Source organism: Vollenhovia emeryi, unplaced genomic scaffold, assembly GCF_000949405.1.
Source record: "Vollenhovia emeryi isolate VEMERY1.0 unplaced genomic scaffold, V.emery_V1.0 DF939162.1, whole genome shotgun sequence".
In the NCBI taxonomy this organism is placed as follows: Eukaryota; Metazoa; Arthropoda; class Insecta; order Hymenoptera; family Formicidae; genus Vollenhovia; species Vollenhovia emeryi.
This window is the reverse complement of record NW_011967204.1, coordinates 1,364,162-1,390,337: the sequence shown is the minus strand read 5'-3', so window position 1 is coordinate 1,390,337 and position 26,176 is coordinate 1,364,162. Positions and strand designations below refer to the sequence as shown.

The window sequence follows — 26,176 nt, the reverse complement described above, 5'->3', positions numbered from 1 at the left end:
ACCTTGACAACATATGTCAAGGTCAAGGTCATCGGGGCTGGCTCCCTTCATCGATATATTTACCGATTTTATAATTGCTTTAGAAAAGTTCGGCAATGTTTTTAGAGATTAGTCCAAGAATTAATTAGTTCAAAGTTTCCATTGACTTTGTTAAGAATTTAAAATCATAGATCGTGCTAGTCAAATTATAATTTGGATACCAATTTTGAAATTGCAGAAAAAATTATTATAGATTAATTTGCATCGCCTGGCAGCATTATCGTTACATAAAACGAGTCGATTATTTACTTACATCCTCTTCATCCTCGAACACGCTGCCGTATTTGCTAAACGTGCTTTTGAAAGAAGAATAGATTCTGAATGCAATTAAATATTGTGCGAATAGACAAGAGGCTACACGCCAATCTATTTGTGTGGAAAATTGCATGACTTTCCGTTAACTAGGTCGAGCGTTCGGTTGCTCTTAGCAAACAAGCAGCGAATCCTTGTTGGCACTTACGTCAATACGTACCGCGAATATTGGATAGTATGCTTTGAATAGTAGAGAAATACGGCATCGCCGTAAGGTAACTAACAGGAAGAAAAGAAAAGAGGACTTTCTCAGTATATACTTCCTCGACAAGAAGAAGCATCTTCCTCGGCTATGTCCAAATTGGACCCATCCTCTTCCATATTCCGTACATGGTGTCCTGAACGCGCTGCATGCGAGAATACTTTTCTTTTCAGAATACTGCAAGTACTATACGAATATGTACTTGTTACGCGATATATGCACGCTTGCAGAAGACCAGCAAAATATTTCTTTCTCTGTTTATGTCTTTTCGCGTTATTTATTACAATTTAATTGCCAAGAAGTTTCAGGCCAGAAATTTCAGATCTTGAATTTAAGATCTTTAGTTGTTAAGAAATGACAGCTAAAGGAACCTGGTAAACTTTCACATTTTTTCATTTTATCAAATTTAAATTTAGATCTAACGTTAGATACAGAAGCTGTATTTTCATTAGTTTGTTATAAATATCGATTGCATAGCGCTTTTTAATTTATATAATGTATTACCATAACAGTGAGATTTCACCAACAGAGACTAATCATTGCGCATAGGATAAAAATCATGTGGCTATCACGTGTGTCGTCAACTAGTAGACGAATTTCGCGCTTGATTCATGATATAACGTAAAGTGATATAAATTTATTAATACATAAAGAATACGCTGTATTTAGCCTATTTTCTTGAAAACGACAAAATTAATATAATTGTCTAATATCTTGATACTAAATCAAATATGTTAAAATTACAAACCAACACTTTAACACTTTTAATCAATCCGTTCACTTTTTTATCATAATTGTTTACAAATCGTTCTACCTACGTCAATTGTGGAGATTGAATCTCATATTCTGTACCTTCAGGACACCCTGTACAATTGTATCAGTCCAAATATCTCTTCGGGGTCGTTCTTCGGATTCCACCTATTACCTGAAAGTTATAACAAGGTTGTTCTACTAAGTTTATCCGGTCGGGTCATGCAGTTCGTTAGTTTCGCTTGCGTTTCTTCGCATGTAACTCGTTCGGCTCCTGTTTCATGCTCTTTTCCATTCTCTTTCGCTTCGCCCCGGCGCGATGTGGTGTGCCGAATGGTGCACAAATAATTCAGGGTGGTGTTTTGAGTATAAAAGCACTTCTGAGCCGGGAGTTTCATAAAATGAAATTGCAAGATGGAATAACAGAGAGGGAGAGAATGAGATGGGGGAGTAAAGAGAAAAGAAAGGCATAAAGGGAATAGCAGAGAGAAATATCTTTCGTTATTTCGCATCTTCGGACACATTGTATCCTCAATTATTGATTGACATATAATAACTAAATCTGCATAAATCGATAATCGTGTCTCTATCTACGTCCGATATTTGAAACGCAAAAAAATTCTTTCTCGAAAAGCCACCACGCGAGTCATATTGGCCAAAAAATCAAAAGAATATTTGATAATTAGATAATTGGCCTTTGTTATGTAGCTGTTTTAAAGAAAGAATTTTATTTTGAAATTTAAAGTTTAAAAATAAGAAGTTTTAGAAAAACTTCGGCACTAACATAAAAAAGTGAATATTAATGTTGGAGATTTATTATCAGGAATATAAAACGGTTTGCACACGCTTTTCTTGCTCTTTTAAATTTCCTCCATTAAGACAAAAGTATGACTTTTTAGCTTTTTATTAAAAAATGCGATAAATTGAAATGCTTCAATTAAACTTATTTAACACAATAAAAATTTTATAACGAATACATTCTTAAACATAAATGTGTGTGTTGTTTTGAGGCAATTATTCATGTTACAATTAATAAAAATATAATATTGCAATTAGTATTAGAAAAAGATATTCTAATAACATCCAGAATTTCATAAACGCATAAAGTGTAACAGATTTAATAGGTATAAAAATTTCAATATTTACTGTGTTCAGTGTTTTGTATAAATTTCAATGTCTATTATAATATGTTTGAATTTCCTCCCTTGCTTTTGAAAAATTAAAGAGCAAACAAAGCATGTAACATGTTCGTTTAAAGCGAATTTGATCTAGTGGAAAATAGTGGTTTATCCTTTGCCGTTAATTATTTTCTATGTCATATTTTATTGTATAAAATTCGTTCCTCCGAAGAGTATCTCTCTCTGCAACGGCAAAACGTGCCGAGTTTCCTGTCGCGATATTTGCTGATACTCAGCACTGCCCTACTTGCCGAGCCTTCTCTTTTCTGAAATAACGCTTAGAAACCTAGTGCGATGACAGTGAAAAACTCTGGTGAATGTTTTATCAAAAGAGGTATTTTACAATCTATACCAAATGTATAAAGTACTTCAAATTAATTGTCGTAAGTAATGCTATTGCAAGTTTACAAACGAAAAGCATAATAAATTTTAATGTATTGAGTATATAATATGTAGTAATTTAAAAAGTTTATGTTACTTAAAAAAGTTTACACAATTTGTGTTAAATTCATATTTCAACATTATATTTCAACTTTGAACACTCGAATTTATAATAAAACATTAATTTTTACATTTCTAATAACGGGCAGTTGTATGTGTATTCCGCGTTTAGAATATCGTAAAGAAACTCCTCTCACCAAGTATGACGCCACAGCTTTCGCGGAAATAAAAATTTGCTTCGAAAGAAGAGCATTTTCTTCTCGTAGATAAAGTTCTGGAGAAGCGTATACCGTGCAACCTGCCATTGGCTTCGCCATCACAGCGCCCGGTCTTGTCTTATCGACACGCTGATATTCCTCACCAGCAGACGGCGATGAGCAAAGGACGTTGAAGCCTTCGCGAAGAGTTTTTCTCGACTTATTTCAACGAAAGTAAATTAATAATCTGTACACTAGTGGCCCACTTTAATAAATTTTTGTCTCGATGAAGAATCTTCTATCCGACATCTTCTCGAGATCCATTCTCGAGTGTGCTCGTCTTAATTTTCATCCTGTTGTTTCAGCTCACGTCGGAATCACGTCAAGTCACTACGAGTTTTCAATTTTCAAGCTCCTCGAAATTACGTACTCGCACGAAAGCATGCGTCTTGCGCCACTAACATTGCGACGCGAGAAATCGTATGATTACTGTTCAATATTATCGAAACAAGTTCGAATCACGCGATGCAGTTTTACGTGCACCGGCTGGTCATCGATCGATGTGATGATGCGTAAACGCGGTGAAGAATATACAATTTATTGCACCGAAACTGCATCGTTGCATCTAGCCTGTCTACGCCCATCACGATGTTTCATGCCCTACGAATGCATCCGGATTGAGAATTCAGAAGTTATTGGTGTAATCTGTAACAAAAAAATAGATTTGCGTTTCTTATCCACGTAATTGGAAAATGGGGGGGGGGGGAGTGGACAGGGATACTTAAAAATCGCGTATCGACAGTTCTGTGTACTGCCGACAACCCGAATCGGAGCACAGTTTAAAGTCGAAAAATAGACGCGAAGATAACATCTTTATACTGTTATTGCGATAAATATTACCACATGCGTTAGTGGTCGAATTGGTGAGACGCCCGCCTATAAGAGTGTCGGAAAGTCCAGGTTCAAACTCTGGCCGAGGTAACATTTTTCGCAATAAATTTTCTGTATTATTAAAAATGCCAGGATATGGTCAAGAAAATACTGAAGTTGATAAGTCACATTGTTTAGTCAATTGGTTATTACTTGATAGTTGCATACTTAATGCATAAAAGCATTTTATTTTTTCTGAAATAATTCAAGCAAATCAAAATAATTTTAATAGTAAAATTTAATTATGCTCAAACAAACAATGCAATTATTATAACATAATTAAGTGTATGTAACATAGAGCTGACATTTTCTTTTACGAGCAGATTCTTTGACCAATTTAAAGCTAATGGCCTAGTTTACATTGATCACTTGGTACGCGTATCAAATAGTAAATAACTAGTAAATCAGTTTAATCATTGGCTGATCAGCTCAAATACACTACTTGATACGCGTATTAAGTGCACGATGTAAACTAGGCCAATGTCTTTTGAATAAATGAATAATACAAACCGAAAGACCTATTGGAATGTTTCAAGTATATAATTTTGTACCGTGCTTTCGTTTGTAAATTACACTAGAAAAATTGCAAAGGGAATAGAATATATCTGAGCATCACAATTTGCTTATACATTTTCGTAGAATCACGCAAATGTTACGATGTTACTGAATATACACGCCTGAATAAAGCACGCCACCTCTATCCAGTTTCGTAACGAATTCTAATAAACTTAAAATCAGTTTTATCATAGAAAGATTTAACGCTTCTTAGCTTCCTTAATTTTTGACACTATTTTAATAAATAAGGTTCAAATTAAAATTTCAATAATAACAGTGTGTGCGAGAATAACATGAAAAGAAAATTTTGTTGACTATTTATACGCGGACAGAATATTCTCTTAATATTTACCCTGAAAATCATGTAATCGTGGGACAACGCGGCATTTTGAAGAAACTTTATGAGTGTTTTTAAATTCTACCATAAAATGTATACTAATTGTAAGCATAATTACTAGTGAAATGTATGGTAAATTTTCAAACAAACTCTCAGAAAGTTCCTCAAAATGTCACGTTGTCCCACGATTACACTTTTGGGATAAATTTTCAGGGAAAATTCTTTCCGTGTACTATTGAGATTTAATATCCTATTTATACGTTCATCTTCGCAAAGTTAATTTCAATAATTTACGAGATACGAGAGCCGTGACGTTTCCGTTACGGAAGAAAAATTAAATTCAAAGTTTGATAGAGAATCTATGCATAAAAGCAGGTATGGTAATACTTAAATGAGTTGCGTGGTGTAGCTTTTAGAAGAAACATCATCTTGCACAGTGTATCGCTTACTCCATCTTCGCCTATCTTGCGGCGCAATCATTTGCTTCCCACCGGATAAAAATCGTGTACTCCGAGCGAATGCTTCGAGAGGCGAAAAAAAGCTCGCATTACCATAGTCTGGCTCGGCACATTTGACTCACAGAAAAGGTTATTTCCTTTATCCGTTCTCTTTGCCGGAGATTCGGTCGCGAAAACCGCTGTTTACACGATCGATGGTAATGCCAGTGCGGGAATGTACGTATATATTCGCTCACGTGGTGGATGCGAATTACGTATTAGGACGGTGAGAGGGTGGCGGCGGATGAGTGGCGCTGTATAGTTTAAGTACGTTTCATTTGAATATATTAATTATTCATTTTACATGCCGCGCGGAAGCCGCGTATCGCGTTAATCCTCGCGCGATTACCGAGTATGTCGAGCACGATTTTGCGTCGATCACGACTCATCGCTCGCATTTATGCGTGATGAAATAATTTGCACGGTGTCGGTAGTAAACTGGTGTTCCAATTAATGACTTTGATTAATCCTTATATTTACAATCATTCCCTTTTGAAGAGAAGCCTCGTGGTGGTCTACATAGTAATTGCACTGATTTCGGGAGCAATCGAAATAAGCGAGATCAATTTGTGAGATGGACAAATACAGATGTGCGACAATACACATTTTCGTGAAATATTCTATAAGTTATAGTTAAAGATTATTGTCGACGCAAAGCTTGTTGAATATTTCGGAAAACTGTAGTCTCTTAATAAGGCATGTCAAATAATACATTATTTCTCATAAATTATTGCATCTTATTCTTAAATAAAAATGATACAAAGAGTATTCCAATTATCTTTTAATTTTTCATCGTTTCTCAAACAAATAAAGCTTGATTTTCTTCATAACTTTCATAGTTTGATTCTAACCGGAAATATTAATACATTTCTAAAGTAAGTCTTTAAAATTTCGTTTTGTAAGTATAGAAAGATCTCAGGTTGTTCCAAATGCAATCTTGACGTATCAGTCATCCGAACTTAATAATATTTGTATGAAAAATTGTTGCAATACGATACTATGATATATGATTTATCAAAATCAACGGAAGCTTATTACACAATTAAACCATAAGTACACGAATTGTTAACAATGTAAGCTACCAGATATTGTATTAAACATCATATCAGTATTGATCGACATTGATGTATACATATTGATATATCGCACTTACATGTCACTGGTATGAATAAGTTACAAGGTTTGAAGAGATAGATGTAACATATAGCTTTCAAACAAAATTATGCTCACGCTATTAATACTTCACGCACAATGTGCATGTATGCACAATATCGGTCAACATTATTAACATTTGTGATTTATGGTATAGTAATCTATCACAGCCATTGTATATTAATTTCAATTGATAGTTAATAAATGCGTATCGAGAGATACATGCAGAAATACAGCCTCCACTATTCCAGACTGTAATTATCCGATAATTATATCTGTAGTGTACCGTTGTACCAACCAAGTAGGTCATCAATATCAGTATGTCATCACAAGCCGATTATGGATCGCTTTAAGGGGATGCTGGAGTGATTCTGCACTTTTTGCACCTTTTGCATCGGGAACTGTCAATTCATGGAAACATTTTTGTAATATACAAATTATGTGGCTTTTGTGTACAGGCCGACCAGTTTCCTTTACCTATAATTTATTCGACGGAATAAATTTTTTGTTAGATTTCTAAACTTAATTTCAATGATACTATGCTGTTTTCTGATTTAATCCGATTAGTGGAAACTAGTCGGTCTATACATAAAAGCCACATAATTTGTATATTACTGACAATTCTATATTAATTGACAGTTCTAGGAGCAAAAGATGCAAAAGCTACCGAATCACTCCAGCATCCCCTTAACGTACGGCGATATCAACATTTATTGAGAAATTCCTATTCATATACACTGTTGCAAAAATATCTTAATCCAAAAAATATTACTTTACTCGAGAAAATGGCTCCTAATAGCTCACTAACTTAAATTTAAAAAATAATAAACAAATTAAAACATGCATTGCTTTAATTTTAGTATTTATTAAATATCAAAGAATAGATAATTTTAAAAAATGTTGTTTCTCATAAAAAAATTTTATTTTAATTCTATAAAATGTTTACTAATATATAATTTTTACAGCGAAAAAAATTGGATTTCTTATTTAACAAAAACAATTTTTTCATTTAATAAATAGTATTCTGTATCTCATGAAATCTTTATTTAAATGTAGAAAATGTAACGAATTAAATTAATTTACTTAATATAATACATAGATTTACTTGAAATGTGATATTTTAATTTAAATAGAATAAATATTTACTTCAATAAAAAAATAATTTTAAGTAAATCTATTTACTTAGTTTAAAACATTTTTTTGTCAGTGTACCTGTAATTTTCTTTATACATATAATGTATACTTCTATAATTCTTATCACATCAATGGTTTTTTCGCACGTCTTCCGCGCAAATTATTTTTCGTAATAAAGGATCAATAATATTCACGTAATGATTGACGCAAAGTTTAATACGGAAATATAAAATACACATCCGTGTAAAGTCAACAGTTACTAAATCTATAAGAAGTGCAAATAAGAATCCATAAGAAATAAAATAATATAATTTGATTTCGATGGGTTCCCTTTTATTGGTACAATTTTCCGATTCATGTAAATGCCAAATAATTTTAAATGCCTGCCAAACTGAAGAGGCACACCGATTAATATAATTTCAGTTTGAATTTCACAATTTAAATTTCAGTTAATATTTGCCTCCATTTAAATATTATCGAATGCGACATTATTGTATTACGGTGAATAGCGAGAAGATTTATTTTTTTAACACGACAGGTAATTCGAGATTGAATAGGTTAATAAGCTCTACAAGCAATTTCAGCGTTCCATTCTTCGCGGTTCATCGATGCGTCACTCCCGTTATTCCACATCGCCGAAGATCGCTCGCAAAATAAGTTGCTCATATATCCACAATATCCGCGCGGGCGGAAACCATTTTTTTGCACACCACCGCACCGCGCTGGTGAAAATAATAATATTTCCGCAAACAAACACACACATCACCTCGCCGTGTCGGGGAAAATAATACTGATGGGACAAAAATAAATTTCGATTAGCTGCGCTGCTGGAACGGGAGGGAAAAAGGTGGCGGTTCCACGCGGAAATGCCGATCGCTGCGACAGATAGGGCGAACAGCTCGCGGTCCGCAGTGTATAATAGATATTTAAATTCTGCGGTTCGCAAAAGCCGATGCGTTGTGGCTCGCAGTGCCGTTGAATATCGATATTATTTCGTTTTGCAACAGCATGAGCGTGAACGGAAATAGAAATGAGATTACTGCTGACAATGTTACACAGGCCGCCCTACAGGCCGTAATATAACTTTTAATATCTTGTCCTCTAACAAATTGTTATAAATGTGATTACAACATTATGTAACGTACCGTTGCAAACGATTATGTTTAATTAAATTATAAATGATACTTTTAAAAAGTTGCGTTTCGAAGGCGCGTTGGTGATGGACTATTGTTTTTCAAGTATATTTGGGCAAATATGTAATTGTGTCTCGATTACATCGAAACGGGCGAAACTTGTCGATAAGCAAAAGTTTGAGTTAACTTATTTCGTCGGATTTTACGGAGTAAAAATTGGGTGTAAAATTCCTTAAGATATGTACGGTTAGAAGGATTTTGAAAGATCTGGAGCATTTGTACGTAACAAAATATATATGTTTGTGCAAATATATGTATGTAGAAATATGCACCAGCCAGACGCGCTGCACATTCCACATCTGCAAAAATTGCAACCGTTGCAGGGTTAAACGAGACGATAAACAAATATACAAAGTGGATGCAGATGGTTACATCGTGAAATGTGTTGAGTGTACATTGAGCATGGTTTTATATCATGCAAAAAGAGAGCGCAAATGTATACGATAAAAAAAAAGCTGTGATGGTTGTCGAAATTTGAGAGAAAACTAGTCTTTCGGTGTAAAAAACAAAGTTCTCGTAATATTACTTTCGTAATTGTGAACTTATGAATAATAATATCTTAATGCTTCAACCGTTATCTGTAAATATTTCACAGGTACATTTTTTATACAATTATAACATCACGCTTTGTACTTTGTTCATAAAACTAGTCGCCAGTCTACAATTTACTGACGTTTTTAATGTAAAACGAAGTTATAATTTCCTGATTAAAAAAACGCAAAAAAGAGGAATGTAAAAGAAAATTTTCCGAATGTAATTACGCTAATTACGCTAATTTAACATTAGTGCTACTCTAACGAAAATTACATAATAATAATATACTTGAATGATTATGAATATAATATCACAATTAGTTTTTAATTTTAATAGCATTGTAAAGAATCAACTAGGCAATTATTATACATATAAGTAGTTAAAATCCGCCTGAAATACATGCGAATGCCAGAAACGATTTCCTGTAAACGATAATTTACAATGAACTAACAACGTGAATAACGTATATACATACGTAAGAATTGAGTTTTTACTCTTTAAACGGGTACGCATTTTCAACGCTCGACATTTTTTATCTTACTTCCGATTGACTGATAGTTCAAACGAATGTCGCAAAGGATTTGTCAGCGCGGGCACGATAAGCGTATCTAGTATCTGTACATTTTTTCCTCTTTTCATTCCCTTTCAAGTTTCAGATTCCTCTTTCCATCAAGCGAAACAATAGAACGATATGTCAACGGACTTTCATCGAAAGTGAACTGACAATTCTATGTTTCAATCGCAATCAAGATTATTTTTCCTCAATTTTCAAAGAAAAATATTTGTAAATGTATTAATGCTACTGGCTTACGTCTACCATTGTAAAATATTAAAACGCCCTTCTATTCGATACGCAAATGTGCGAATCAAGGATTTTCTAATGTCAAATCGCATTTTATTTTCTTTTTCGGATCCGAATCGGACTGAATCGATGAAAATTTAACCCAAATCGAAGGAAATCGAATCGAATCGTTGAAATATACTTTTTAATAAACAATATACTTATTATCTAAAGTGATTTTTGTCGACCCAACTGGCAGGAAACTTTATTCGTGAATCTTACATCCACGAAGTTTTGACCATCCGGATTGTGGTCCTTATCAAGTGATTGGTAATAGTTAAATTCTTATTGCGAAAAAATATTACCCCAGCCAGGACTCGAACCTGGGACCTCCCTCAATCCGTGCGGGCGTCTTAGCCAGCTCGACCACCGGGGCTGTAGCAATACCACTCGCAATAACATTTATATGACTTAAGATGTTGTTTTACGCGTCTATTTCGACTTTTTCAAAACTGTGCGTCGATACGGATTGTCGACTCCACAATGAAATGCCGATACGCGATTTTTTTGACTATATTGTCTAGATATAATGTTGTAGAATTTGTAGATTGGATGAGTTGTAGATTGGAAAACACCATTATTCGGTCACGGTGTGTAATGACGAAGATAAGAGATTTATGTCGCTATACTTATCGAATATACTTATTATTAAATTAAATTTTGGCATGTAAATAACACATAGTATAAAATTGTTTTAAGCTGAAGAACATATTTAAAAATGTAAAAAAATATTTAAATATGTTCTTTAAAAAATACGTTCTTAAGTATAAAACACGTAATGTAATAAGATAAGTTTTATTTAATACGCTAAAACAATTAGATGAAAAATCATTAGATAAATTGTTCAAATATTCCAGCATCCAATAGCATTGGTCAATTACATACATAGTAATTAAAATAAAATAATAGCTTATTTTATTATAAATACACTTTGGTTTGGAATGTTTAGCTCGAAAAGCAAGAACTAATCACATTCTATTGCAATTTAGTTACTCAGTGAGCGTGTAACACTGAACGCATCCACCGAATGTATCTATTAACATAACCGTATTTTGTTTATTAATGGGAAACATAATTTAATAAGCGAACAAGTAATATTATTCGACCACATCTGGCGGAAATTTTATTACAAAAAATATTACCTCAGCCAGAGTTGGAATCTGGACCTCCCTACACTCTAGGCGGGCGTCTCACTACTTCGACCACTGAGGCATGTGGTAATATTTATCGCAATAAACTTTTAAATGATGTTCCCGAATAATTAAACAAGATTGGCAATATGATTCGTATTAGAACTATCTTATGTTGTATATTCAAAATTTTCGAATAGCTTAGATTCGTATCATAGAAATTCAAATTCGATTCAAATCTCATTCGATTTGTATTCGATTTGTATTCGAATAGTTTGCGCATCTCTAATTCTATTGTGAGGCGCAATATCGTTTTCAAATATTTGCGAAGAGTAATTCAAATAGATTCATACAATGGAGAGTTTCTGATTTTTGAAAATAATCAGAGCAGAGGAATCGCAGAGAAATCAGAGCATCAAAAATCACATGAGAATATTGTATTCTTGTTATTTAATTTAACTGCTAATTAATTGAAAAATAATTCAGCGATTTGCAACCTGTTCTTGTCCTTCGTTCATTGCAAGATGCGATAAAAATGAAATTAAAGTCCAATTCGATCTCTTCTGCGCTCTATAAGAGCTCTATACCCATTACATTTTTATTCCATAAGGCACCGCATATTTTTCTTTTTTCAAATCGTGCTCTCTTTCATGTGTACGCACGCTCTTAATGAATCCAATGAACACTTTACAGTTTTATTGATTCTCCGCGGTGCTTGGGCTATTTGGACCGCGGCCAAGCGTGGCAAAAAGAATTTGCGCGTTTGAATGTACACGGAAAGCCGACGTGTTTGTTCGTTAAACGGATGAATTCGTTTATCCGCGAGCGCCGGTTAATTTGGAGCCGGAAACCTCCTGACAAATAACCTCCTAGCCGGCTCTTTCTCTCACCCCTCGCGCCAGTAAAATCGGTTAATCGCTTCGATAATCGATGAGCCGTAGCCAACAATTAGACAATTATTATTGACAAACGATGTGCCGGGAGATAAATAGTAGTCTTTACAAATTCAAGAGGCGTGAATACCGCTGAAAGGACGCGATTCGGGATAATAAATCGTTGAAAATTACTGACCGACCAGTAGCTATTCGCTATATTACGAAATCATCATGGAATTTGAACGTGGAAAATATATCGTGCGTTAATGACATAGTTCGTACCGATGCGCGGGCGTAATTTAAATCTTGTCGCGCGGAGCACAAAACGCCGCATCGACGACCGTGGATTCAATTAATTAATAATTTATATATATATTATCACAATCTTTTGCGCTAACGTTACATTTCGGTGATACACATTTGTGATATTGGAAACACTTGGGTATTTAGGAATGCAATAAGTCTGGAGTGCGCAGTGAAAGACGAGTGTGCAAAGAGAATTTCCATTTGGTTGATCGAATAAATACTTGAATCGTTTAGGTCAACAGGTGCCTCAAAGGCAGTTGATTAACACCAAACTCTAACTCACGTTATAAATTACATCAACAGGGTGGAAATGCGAAGTAGCAAGCTCAATAATTCGCTTGTTGATAACTACAGGCATGCGAAGGGAAACGCAATTCAGGTAAAATTTACCACATTAAAGCGCTGTTTCATTGATACTTCGTACAGCACGATGGATTCGTTAAACGCGCGAGTTGAACACTGAAGAATAGGAAATAGAATTTCAATCAACCGTAAATTAATTTGTGTTATCCTCACTGGAGTTCTCTTTCCGGTGCAAAATTTCGATGCTGAATTATCGGCACAAAAGAAATTAATTTATTACACGAAATAGAAAATGTCCACTTTGTTCAATCGTTAAACACAGCGACATTGACTGACATTTTAATGTTCTATATAGAGCATGAATATTCATTTTACAAGTTTTCCCACTTGCCTACGAATTTGGTCACATTTTTACTCACGCTTTTATATATTTCTTAATTAATTATAAATTTGTATTCCATTTAATTATTATACATAACCGCGTAAATAAAAGTATATTATACATATTATACAAAAATATATAATACATATTATACAAAAATATATAACACATGAACATGCAAATAAAAATATATTATTAAATTCCCTGCAAATTTTCCTCTAAATAATTTTTCCGCACGATGTATCCCAATTATTCCTACATCTCATATTTTATAGCTATTCACTATGAATTTAGTGCAATGAGTTTTTAATTGGTGGTTTTTATCCTAAGCGCGTTGTTTAACAAGAGGATGAAAGTTACGTTGCCGCTAATTGTACGGTTTCGGCAGAAATTACTCCCAAATATTTTTTTCCATAACTCGCGACATATACTGGAGGTGGACGTTTTAACCGACCAAGTTAGCCAGCTGATAGCTTAAGCATAAGTCAGAATAGACACGTCGAAGGATTTAATGCTAAATCCGCTTTGTGCAGTTTGGCGCGGGTAATTGGCACTTGTTTCGTACTAATTGACAGTTTTGTACTGGGCTTTCATCGTAAAAATAAAAAAAAACCATGTAAACTGTGCACATAGAAACGTATAACATACAAACGACAACGTGAATAACGTTCCTTTTATGAACCCTTTGATTCCCAACATACATACACGTGAAAATATTTATATGTGCAACAAATTTAAATATTTGTAATTTGGAAACCGTTTAAATAATTGATTAATTTTTCAAATTCTACAACTAATTTTTATTCGTAAGAGAAAAATTAATCAATTAAAGGTACTAATTTTAATGCAACCGTTACAAAAATGTAATACTGGAAACCTAAAAAGCAGTAAAATAATTACTTGAAAATTACTGCTCGTCAGTAATTTCTAATGATTTAATTATTGAGCTATTAGTAATTATTTCAGTACTTTTTTTATTCCTTGTATTACGTTTCTGTAAGGGAATACATCCTTTTACTTTTTGTCATGTTTTCAGAGATAGTTTAAGTAACTAATACAAGTAATTACTATTATATTCAAAAAGTTATTTTAAAAAGTGTGAGCTAAAACAATTAAGAAATCCGATACATTTTTCATCGTCAGTCATGTCAAATTTTTCATGTTAAAATTTTCTAGTTAAATCATCATAATCACGAGAAATTAAGAAATTCTGAATTTTATCTTAATATATGTAGAATATATTCAAGTAACCAATTAGGCTTACCAAAATCTCTTATTTTTCAGGAAAATAGCCCACGAGATTCGGCGGAGACGGGCGATTAAAATTTATGAAATTTGCTTGAGAACCGGCCTGCGTCTCTCAAGATAAAACAAGGGACGTTGTGTAATTGGGTTAAACCGATGAATCACAGTTCTTAAGCTGTTGACATTTTGCGATCTCGCCTCTTTCGGATATTGTTCTTGCTATAGCGCCGTGGTGGTGATGATGAAGACCTTGTGTCAGCCAAATGTGTGGAATACAGTCAACTTGAGACATGTTTTGTCATAACATTTTTATTGAAAGTTGAATAAAGAGATAACTAAACATATTTCATATAAATTGCAATATTTGTAATAATATGTTCAGATAAAAGCTATTTTAAACAGAAACAATTTTATTATTTTCAAATGTACTGGATTGTTAAAATAATCACTCACAAACGCATATATTGAATTTCAAATTGCTTCATAATATCTTAAATAGCGATGCGGAATTTATTATTTTTCTCATAATGTAACATTTCTTGTTATAAAAGAACGAAAATGTTCAATAAAATTCCAGCAAGAAATGATAAGCGCGGGCCAATAAAGAATCGTGTAAATAAATACTAATTTGCCGGTTGCGGGAGAAGCAGGAATGCAGATATGAAAAATGAGGCTGCCAATGTATCACGCTCGTTCGATGAAAATATTCAATGTGTGTAATTTTTTAATTAAATAGAAGAGATGCCATGTGTGTATGTTTACGTGTGTGCGTGACATACTCAACGAATGACGTGGCGTAACGTCATTTTCAAATTGCGGGATGTCATGCACAGATCCCATGTCATCGGATAATAGCGGGCATCTGCCTTGCGATTTTATGCATCAATTCGTTGTGCTTGGGCGATGACATTTCGCGTGGAATAATAAGGTAACTTCCGGTTCGAAATATGCCTAACAGACTTTTAATATGTGCGAAAAATAACCATTTAACAGTTCGTGTACGCATTTAAATTGTAAACGTGTGCATTAATGTTACATTGGTGAAACAATTATTATCCGACTAATGATTCGTTCAAATGGTTTCATTAGAATCCAAAATTTTAGCATTGCTACACAGAGAGAATTTTCTGAAAATCACGTGATAGTGGGACAACGTGGCATTTAAAAGAACTTATATAATAACAGTTTTTTTAAATGTTACCATACATTTGACTAGCAAAATGTGTACTAACGATATAATTACTAGTGAAATGTATGGTAAAATTTCAAAAGAACTCTCATAAAATTCTTCGAAATGCCGTGTTGTTCCACGATTGTATAATTTTCCAGATAAATTTTAAAAGAAAATTCTCTCCGTGTACATTTAAGGGGGCACGTGTTTCCGTTGTACTATAAAAATAAAAACTTACTGCATAATTTTTTCATCTTTGCAAGCACGCATGTCGCATAATAATATTAGCTGTTCGCTCTTCGACGCACCGATTGTTTCCAGGGGACTGCTTATCCGGCGCAAATAAAATCGCAGCAATCGCGCAATAGCGATCACATTGAATGAAATCGCGGAGCTCTATGTTACAGCGCCCCCGGAAAACTTCCCCACCCGCCTCGAATTCTATCCGCGAATTTTCTCGGAGAATATGGAGAATGCGGAGAACGTTGATACGCGACAACAATTCCGCGACGACTCCATCTCGACGTCGGCATTAACCCCGGCTTGCAGATCGCGTGCGTAACGCGGTGCGACGGGGGGAGTCACGCGCGGCATCACGTCCCTCGTCATATGCACACACGGTGAATTACACACGACGTCAGACACACTTCGTGATAGTGAAGGATGTCACCGGATTTAATTCGGCGGTTTGTCGGTGCTCGAGCGATCGAAACCGTACCGAGAGCGACAGAGACGAGGGCGCGCCGCGGGTTTTAGCGGTCGGAGCCCGGGATGCGTGAGAGGGATGCGAGGTGGCTGCGAGCGCGGGTGGTCCAGAGGGGCGCGGAGGAACGCTCCTCCTCCTCGCTCGGTTGTGTGTTGCCCCGGGTACAACAACGGGTGTTTTGCGATGAGGGATGGACGGATGTGACGTCACGGGGAGCTCACGCCGTGATCTATGGCGGCTGATAATGAAAGCGCAGAGGTGAGATACCACGGTGGAAACTATACCGTATAAGCTATAGTTTCCGCGGGAGCCGTCATACGGGGGCGATGCCGCGGCATTGAGCCAACCCTCTCTTTTGCATCCACCGCCACCCGCCGCCCGTTCCTCCCCCTCCCCCCTCCCCCCTCCCCCTCCCCCGTCGCCTCGCCGCCGTTTCCTCCCGCGGCTCATCGCGAAATTATATCTTCACAATGGGGGATTCGACGCGGTGACGATAAAAGCTTGAATTATGAATATCGGTTAATTCACGTTACGCATTCGGGAACCGCGATATGGATGATCTGGCGCCAGCGTTACTTTATGACGCGGTCGCGCGAACCCGCCGCTTCGATGGCGAACGCGCGAAAACTTGCAATTATCGCGGCCCGGCAATGCCGCAAACTCCACTCGTCCCGCGATAACAGCTGGGGATCCGGTAATACGCGGAAGTGTGCCGATGTCGCGGGGATATGGGCGATAATAAGTTCACAACGAGTAGTTTCGCGGGGTCCTCGCGGCGCGGCATATTTTTGCAATAAAGAGAATTGTGAACGCAATAAAGTTTTTCGAAAACAATTGGTTGGCTGTTGCAGCTTAGGGTGCGAAGTCAGAGGTGGGCATTTAAATTTCAGTTTGTTTAGAGTTGGTCGACTTTGTTTCAAACGGAATCAACAGTTGCCTTCGAGTCGTTTAAGTAGAAAGCCTTTCAAGAAAATTTACATGCTCCGATTAGAAATGTATATTAATACAAGTATATTTTTATAAATCGATCTATTAATTATTTAAATTAAAAATGTAATGGTTTGCCTGCTACATAAATTGCCTTTGAAGGTAGTTCATTAAGAATATAATGTTATTATGCCTTGAATTATTTTTTTTATTACTCTGGACACAATGAGGTCTGGTCTAGTTACGTAAATTTAATTATATTTAAATAGGCATAATAGTAATTAATAAATAAAGTAGTTTATGAAAGTTGAAACAATTTAAAACTATTTTGTATGTGAGCTTAACTTCTTTCTCTTCCTATCTCTTTTTTATGCGCAGAAGAAGATACAGATCTTATTTTATTTCGTAACATTTATATTGGAGTAGATTAGAATTGATACGCTTTATTATTTCTTAATAAATTAAACAATGAATTAAACAATTCGTTTCTTGATTCTTTATAATCGCATTGGAATGGAGGTGAAAATAATTGCGAGACGGATAATATGACGAGTGAACACTTTAGTCCGGAATTTAATTTGGAAATTGTTTGATACGGAAGTAAAATCATCAATAATAAATGTCAATTTAAATTATAAATTTTCACATTAATATAATACAATCCAGAGTTCTTATACGTGACAAAACAGATGGAAAATTAGAATTACTCATCAAAATGTAAATTTTCGCGTGTGCAAATTTCATTCAAGTGGGCCATTATATCTGACCTGTTTATTTTAACATCTTGGTTAAGGTCTGCCTTTAAAACATTTCACAATGACGCGGAAATACAAATTAATGGCGTATTTCAAAGCAGCTACTAGACTTTCCTAATCGGACTTACATAACTTTCGAAATAAACAGCTTACACGTTTACCTTTTGAAATTATATGAAGTAGAACCTATTCTTTCTTTTTGGCTGGGATTTCGTAAAACATTTTACTTGGGAATTCATCGAAAGTTGGAATGCGATTATTTAAGTTGCTAGAATGTTATATTGGCCGTTCCAACGATACTTTTCAAGAACATTATCGGATTTTGATCTACTCTAGTTACCCGCTTTTTAATTAGCTAACATCTTATGTTATTATGCACGATGCAGGAGAAAAAACTAATGGAACATTCGATGACGTGGTTCTAATTTCCAATAACTTTCAGCAATCACATTACGTAATTCCATTAGTGTACTGCTCAAACATATTCGCGTTCAAAGTAAAAACTGTAAAACTGATATACAAACTTGTAGTTATTAACGTCATTGCTCGTTAATTGGAAAGATTTTATAATTAAACGAAAAACTTTAAAATTGAAGGAGTAATTAAACAGCAAACTAAAATTAAAATACAATTACACGTATATTAATTTTAGTTTACACGTGTACTAGCAAACACAATTATAACATAAAAAGGTAAAGGAATTTATTTAAATTTCTTTGTTAGTGATTTTCTGTTTAATTTTATTTTATGTGAAGACTATTATAAATATGCGATATAAGCTGGACAAAATGTTATAACGTTTACTGGTATAATTTGTATTGTTATACATATAATTCTTTGTAGGTATAAAGTATGCGATAAGAATAAAACGTAAAAGTTTTGTAAAAGTTCTCTCAAGAATAATACCATATATACACGTAGTTATATCTTTATATATGTATAGACATCAAAACTTTCAAAAGATAAAATTATCTCTTTCGTTTTTCAGCTAAATCTTTTTGAAATAGAATCTGTTTCTCAAGATATTCAAAATAACGTTCGGTCGATTCGCTATCGCATAAGGGGTTTCGATATCGTTGGGAAGCCACGGTGATCCTTCTGCTCTTCTTTTCTTCTTGCGGAAGGATGTATATTTCGCGTTAACCCAGAAACTCGCTTGATACGAGCTTCTTATAAGTCGATGAGCTTCCTGAAAACTCATCTGAAACTCGGATTAGGCGGTTACACGGAAAAAAAACGAGGAGTGTGAGGATGAGAAAAAATAAAGCAGCTTGCATCGTGAGGCGCAAAGAATATGTCTAGCATGCGAAAGAAGTAGCCACGAGACAGGGACGATGAACTCAAGAAATCAGAAAGAGATTGTAACCGTCTAACAAAGATTTTCAGCGAGGCTGCTGGTTATCGACAATTGCCTAAGCCCTAAAGCGTTTCATAATAATAAAGCGTTAATAATTACGAAAATTATTCAAATTACGATCGCAGAGTCGTAATTTTGTCTCGAACTCGCCACAGCGATTTTCAACACAGTGCTATGTGCTATGCGCTACTTTCAAACGAATTTCGATGCCAATCTCGCCGTGGCGGATTATCGGGAGCGATTATTTAACAATCTGTAGAGTCATTTTTAGCATCGAGAGCTTGCGAGGTCGGTCACACCCTCATGTGCTACATTCGATAATTTTAGATAGAGCAATTTTCACACTTTTTGCACGTCTTTGGTGATACTTAGATTTTTCTATTCCACGGTTAGCTTTTCAACGTGAGAATAGACAACGATACTTAATTTTCTTCCGAATAATTTACCAATACTAAAGAATATGTATATTAAAACATGGATCATAAATCTAATATTGACAAACTTATTTAACTAATGTAAGCCAAATCTTATGCACACACATTGCCTCAGCTTGCAACGGTATCTTATGTAACTATAATGTACCGGGAAATTTGTATGTTACCGTAGTCAAAGTAAATGATTCTCTTTAAAATGGTCAAAGAATCTGTTAAGCTCAAAGATTTTGACACTCATTGTACATAATAAACCATAAATTGTTCCTTCGATATTGGATATCGAATAAATATAAAAAGTCGCGGGCTTTAATAACAATCTTTAGTTATTAATAAATCATAATTCCTGTTTTTCTGTTGACACATTATTGTCTCAAATGTAATGACTGCCTTTTCTTGTAAATTGTATTTGTATCTTTTAATATGTTTTACCATGGCCTCAACGTTTATTCTCGCATTTTCTGAGCTAACTAGGTAAGTGACTTCTCTTTATCATTCAAGCTCTGACTGTGTCATTTCTGTTTTAATCATATTACAAATTATAATTATTGGCTAAATTTATTTGGATATTCACAGGAAATTATACTACTTTTAGACCATTGTTTTATTGCTCACCGAATAATGCAAGATTACTGCAATTGTTATCGTATCGCTAATGATAGTTTAAAGCAAAATTGAAATGCCCGACTCGTAATTATGTACCTCATTAATAATTGAAGATTGTTATCACTTATTCACTGTTAATCGCGTTGTATTCTCAAACCCCACCTCGTATTTTACTTGCTGATTTCATTATCGACAGTCCTTAATTATTTTACACTTATTTGATATCGAATACATCGTGTTTGACTATAATTTATTCACTATGCAGTATAGAGTTTATTCCTTTCAAATATGAGGCGAACTGTGAAAATTTCATAGTTCTCCGAATTTTATTACAGTGCTTACCTTAATACTGTCATCTGGTGAAGACATAGCTCATCGTCAGGTGAACCAGCCAAAGATTAAGGAACGCTCTCGAAACTCCGTTCCCGTCGTGTACAGCGGCTGGCAGTTCACCTGAAATTACATCGGGGTTATTACATCCTTCAGCTTATTGTTCAATTTATCATACGAGGCTGAGCGTAGAAGTAATCCGCAGCGACGGACACAATAACTAAGAAGCCAAGAAGAAAAACCAATTAAGTTTAAACTTTCGTGATTTTTTTATTATTCGTTCACAAAGTTACGCTGTGTGTGCATCTATAAAGAAATTGATATTTTCAGCGTAATTCAAACTTTCTGATACATCGTGAAAAAAAATTGATTTACGAGAATGTAACAAGATAATTTTCGTTAGTAAAATTTCAGTTAGTATTATTCACGTAGATTAAACAACCATTTTTGTGTCATATAATACTTTGATTTGATGCAATCTTAATTTTAAAGAATAAAAAGCACGTGTTTTCTTTCTTCTGGAAAGTGATTTCCAAGTTTAATTGGAAATGGTTTTAATGTAGTTTTCCTTTTTAGCTCTTCAGTGACTAATCGTCATGTCGGCGCCACAATAAGAACATTTGCCGTAGCGAAGTCATTGGGGGCTTCTCGGATCGAGTTAAATGGCTCGAAAATCGTGGTGTTAAATATTCGATTTCCGCAGAAAGCCCATGCGACGGGCGTGCGCGTTTCTCGTCGACAAGAACACATTTGTCATTTCATTAATGGTTGTGTTCCGTCTATAGGTTTTCCGTCAGATGCAAGCCGCTGCGGGTTGACGTATTTTCGTGGCCTCCGTTTAATCGCTCTTCGACCGAGTTACGTTTCCCAGATAATGGTTGAGGCCTCCGGGCTTTCGAGAAATTAGGCGGCTCTTATTAATGGCTCTTACAACGCTCTGCGCGTTTCGATACCTTGCTTTTATGCATTTACATATACGAATACATAGATATGATCGAGATAATTAAAGTGTCTGCGCTTTCAGTAAAATATTCCCATATTGATATTCTTCATATCCTGTCGCCGACTACGACTTTCTAAAAAATTTGCAATTTAATCCGTTAATATTCTTTCAATTGAATAATTTATTTAATATCTTCATGGTTTTATTTCAATTTGTGAGAATATATAATGCAATTAAGGGAGAATATACATATAAGCTAGCAATATCGGTAAGTAGAAATATGCGATATATAGCATATTCGAAATATATTATTTGCATGTGCAACACACACGTCACATAATATTAGCAGTGTTCATCTTAAAGAATGGAATTCATTTTAATTCGTGATTCTAACTTACACCTATCCAGGGGCCACTCCTGAAAATTTTGATTCTTATTCAAGACTTTTATAACTAAATACTACCAGGATTCATGATTAATAAATGGTCACTATTTAGTTGAAAAGAAATTGAATAAGGGACAAAATTAATTATACTCTTTAAGGCAGATATAAATATTGTAAAGTTTACTAAGCCAATAATATATTTCTAATATTAGTATATTATATAGGGATTCTTCCTTTCTCTAAAATATAAGATAGCAAGTTTTTAACATCCAAATTCAATCACAAATCTTTTCCTGCAACAATTACACGATCTAACAATGAATTTTTCACTAAACAGATTTCACTCCAAGGGCAATAAATTCCTGGTGGATTCCTGAACCGACAGATGATCTCTTTAATTTAGCAGAACCTGTCTTCCCGATATCTTATGTTATGAGTCTATCTCATAATAGGAAACTTTCCTCTACATATGATTATGTTTATAGTTTGTCGTTCACATTTTTTATGTCCATATCTATATAGATAATGAATAATAGATCAATTATAGCGATAAAAATGTTATTCGATAATGGATAAATCGATATTTCGATAAATCGATTAAATTAAATTAATATATTGGATTGATCGTACTCTCAATCGTACACCTCCTTTCACTATAATATGTGTCGCCACAGTATATGTCTCGAAAGTAAAAATGAGTACGTTGTTAAGATTTCTTTCCATTTGCTGCGTTTGCTTAATGACGAAACCGCCGGTAAATTGCTTCTTTGTTTTGACAGTAATGTTGTAATTTCGAGAACGCACGGTTCGCTACTACTTCTTCTCTATCATGTCGGTATTATTCTGACGCCCTACTGCGCTTCGCTTTCCAATTAAAAAAGTTCTCGCTTTAATCGGGTGAAATATTTTCACGAGCTTTCAGCCTTTCTGCAAAATACAAACTCTTGATTTTTCCTCAATTCCATAATACACGTATATTTTCCCGTTATTTACATTACAGCTGTTTTTATAACAACGGAATGCGATGTTATTGATTAACTCATTAAAGGAGGTAAGAGTAAGATATTTTATAAACAATATGTTTATAAGCGCATGGATTTATTTATATAACATTTACTTATACGATAATGGAACAAATGTAAGCAGAAACGTAAATTTTATCTGAACATTTATTCTAATAACTTTCTCGAGTTATATGATATAGAAATCATCAATTTATCGCATTTACATAGTCTTTTATTTCCACATTGGTTCTATTTACGTTAAAGTTTACCTGAAATTTTTATTAAAATCTTTAATTCTTTTTATTTTAAAAAAACATTAGCACTGTTAATTTACACTTGCAATTTTTTCTATCCATTTATCTACCAATCTGCATATTTTAACAAAGTGATATTTACAATATACACGTTTAAACTTGAGTTAATTCACTGGCCTAAAATGGAGCTGTTTGCTATCTCAACTCAACAAGATATAACCGTGAGAAAATCGTCGAGACGTGTCTTAATCGCCGACGCTACGTCAAAAATATCGCAGAAATAATATCGATGAATACTTTCGCTGCCAAGTTTCCCCAAGCATTATTCGCGGCTATCGATCATACGAATCGTTCCCGAGCATCGGCGTAACGTTCTTCCGGTCCGCGTCCTTCCTTTTCTGCTTGTCGTCGGGTTGCCCGCCGATAGAAATCGCGGTCCTGGCCGTGTTCCAGGATCGCCCTGGAATTTGTCAATTCGTCCCACTCGATCACCGCCCCCCGCCCACCGACTTACAGCTTCTTCACTTCCCTCCGCCCTTCCTCTTCGCTGTCTTGAGTACCACTGTCCCTTCGCCTACCCACTTGCTTCTTCGATTCTTTACCGAGTTTCAAGTCCTTTTCTCCCTCCCCCCCCCCCCCGCAAATATACCTTCGACTTCTTCGCCATTTCTCCTTTTTCATCTTTTTATTTCCGTCCTCTTTCTCTTTTACGTTTCAGTTTCAGTTTTTATCCTTCTCCCCCGTATCGATCTACCGATCTCATTTCGCACACCTTAAATTCCAAGGATTTTTTCCTTTACACGCCGCAGATCTTTCTTCCGGTTGCTTTGCAAAAAATCACGGAGATCCTAAGTTCTCCTTTATCTGTCTTAATCCGGGCATTCGTTCCGGCAGCCACTCCGAGAGAGAAAGAGAGAGAGAGAGAAGAGAGAGAGAGAGAGAGGGGGAATCCAGCATTTTTCAATGAAATACCACGGAAACGCCGATGAAACGTCAGACTGTGCCGATGGCAGACGTCAGCCTTGTTGAGAACGTTCTTCGGCGGTTTAATGATTACCGAGGAGCTTCTTGATCACGCGAGAGCCTCTCCTTTTCTCCCTTCCTTATTTCGTCGACGATTTTTTAATCTTTGCGGGAAAAAGCTCTAAGAAAAAGACTCCGATGAATTGCCGGCTGGCTTTTAACAAGAATCATCACGACTTGGATTCATTTTTTCTAAGTAATATCGAGTAATAACGTAGTTGAAAGATTGTCTTTTAGCCGTTCGATACCTCTACGGTTAAGTATAAAGAACTGAGCAGATCATTCGATGGATTGTCTCGTGAAAAGCATAAAACTACTTTCAAGTATTCCGAGTGAAACAGAAGAGACAAAATATGAATTCTTTAAGTAAAAAAAAAAATAACCGTGTCTCTAAATATGCTATTTTTCGATTTAAATTGACAGAGATGAATATTGTTTAGTCATTTATTATCGATATAAAACAATGGCGTCGTCTCGGAAGTAAAATGTAAAAGGAAAATAATTCAACGGTTCGCTCCGTAATATATGTTTTTTTCAAGTTATCTCAATATATTATTCGATTAAAAGTGAGATTTCCATCACAAGGGCAAACTAACTCCATATGGTCGTGGTTCAAAATATAGGTATGTCATAACAATCCGCGACAAAAGGCCACAGCCGCTGGTCTATTCGCCGTTGTCCGTTTCTCATTGCTACTTCGATTCATGCCCGTTGGATACATTTCCTGTATGCGGCAGGGTGTCCGCCAACCTCCGGCGGCGAAGAGGCAGAACTTCCTATTGGCCACTTCCTATCCCGCTAGTTCAGCGTGAGGAATTCCAATTCCCGGTGCTTGTCCCTCGGCTGACCACAAGCCTGGTCCTTAAATTTAATCTTTCGATTTGAAATTGAAAGGCCTGGATGTGAGAACTAAGCACTGTGTCTAATATTACAGAGTAGCAAAAAATAACATTCGATATTTTTGTGCCTTTATATTGTGTGTTTTCCAATTAACTTTATTAACAATTATAAACAATCCTAAATTAACAAAAAAAAACTTTATTAACAATGGCACAGTGTCAAAATATATTCCATTACTGGAGATATCAACTATAAGATATGTATGCTTCGTTTCCATTGCATAGAATTGTACTTTATTGTTTAATAAATGATATCACATTGTTTACTAATTATACGTAAAAGAATGTTACGTTAGAATTATAATATTTACTTTTATAGTAAAACATATTTGATTAGTAGAGGAAAGTCCTCTATTAGATAGGATTCTAATGTGAGAGAGCAGGTTTTCAACATCCAAATTCAACAAGTCTTTTTTCGAAACGATTACACGATCTGACAATCAATTTTCCACTAAACAGATTTCACTCCAAGGGCAATAAATTCATGGTGGAACCAACAGATGATGCCTATTAATTTAGCAGAAACTCCGCTGTCTCATATTAGGAGCCTATCTCATAATAAACGACTCTCCTCTATACACATTTTATGACCAATTCGTTAGTTTTAAAGAAGTCACACTTTTTAATAAACTGTTTTGTTCTCGTAACTTGACCCAATTAGATCCATGGTAGGTTATTCTGCCTTTAATCAATACGCGCGCCATTTGCGAGTTAAAACACGGACATCACGATGACACATAGCGTGCTTGATGTCAACTTCTGGTCGTGTAAAGATAATAGGAAAAATTGATGATGAAGTCATAGAAAAGGTCCGGGATCAGTAGGGGAAACTATATGACTTATACCTCGATA

At 35.1% G+C, this 26,176-nt stretch overlaps 1 protein-coding gene across 2 annotated transcripts in view; it reads right to left on the bottom strand.

The window, feature by feature from the left end:
• Window positions 1–53: 53 nt before the first annotated feature.
• LOC105564583 overlaps window positions 54–26,176 on the bottom strand; it is a 273,416-nt gene continuing 247,293 nt past the window's right edge. For both annotated transcript variants that reach the window (XM_012017053.1, XM_012017052.1), the window contains 2 exons: window positions 20,829–20,939; window positions 54–3,824 (listed from right to left, as the gene is read on the bottom strand). In XM_012017053.1, coding sequence (XP_011872443.1) covers window positions 20,839–20,939 — 101 coding nt within the window. In that variant the 3' untranslated portion in view covers window positions 54–3,824; window positions 20,829–20,838. The remainder of the gene's footprint in view (window positions 3,825–20,828; window positions 20,940–26,176) is intronic.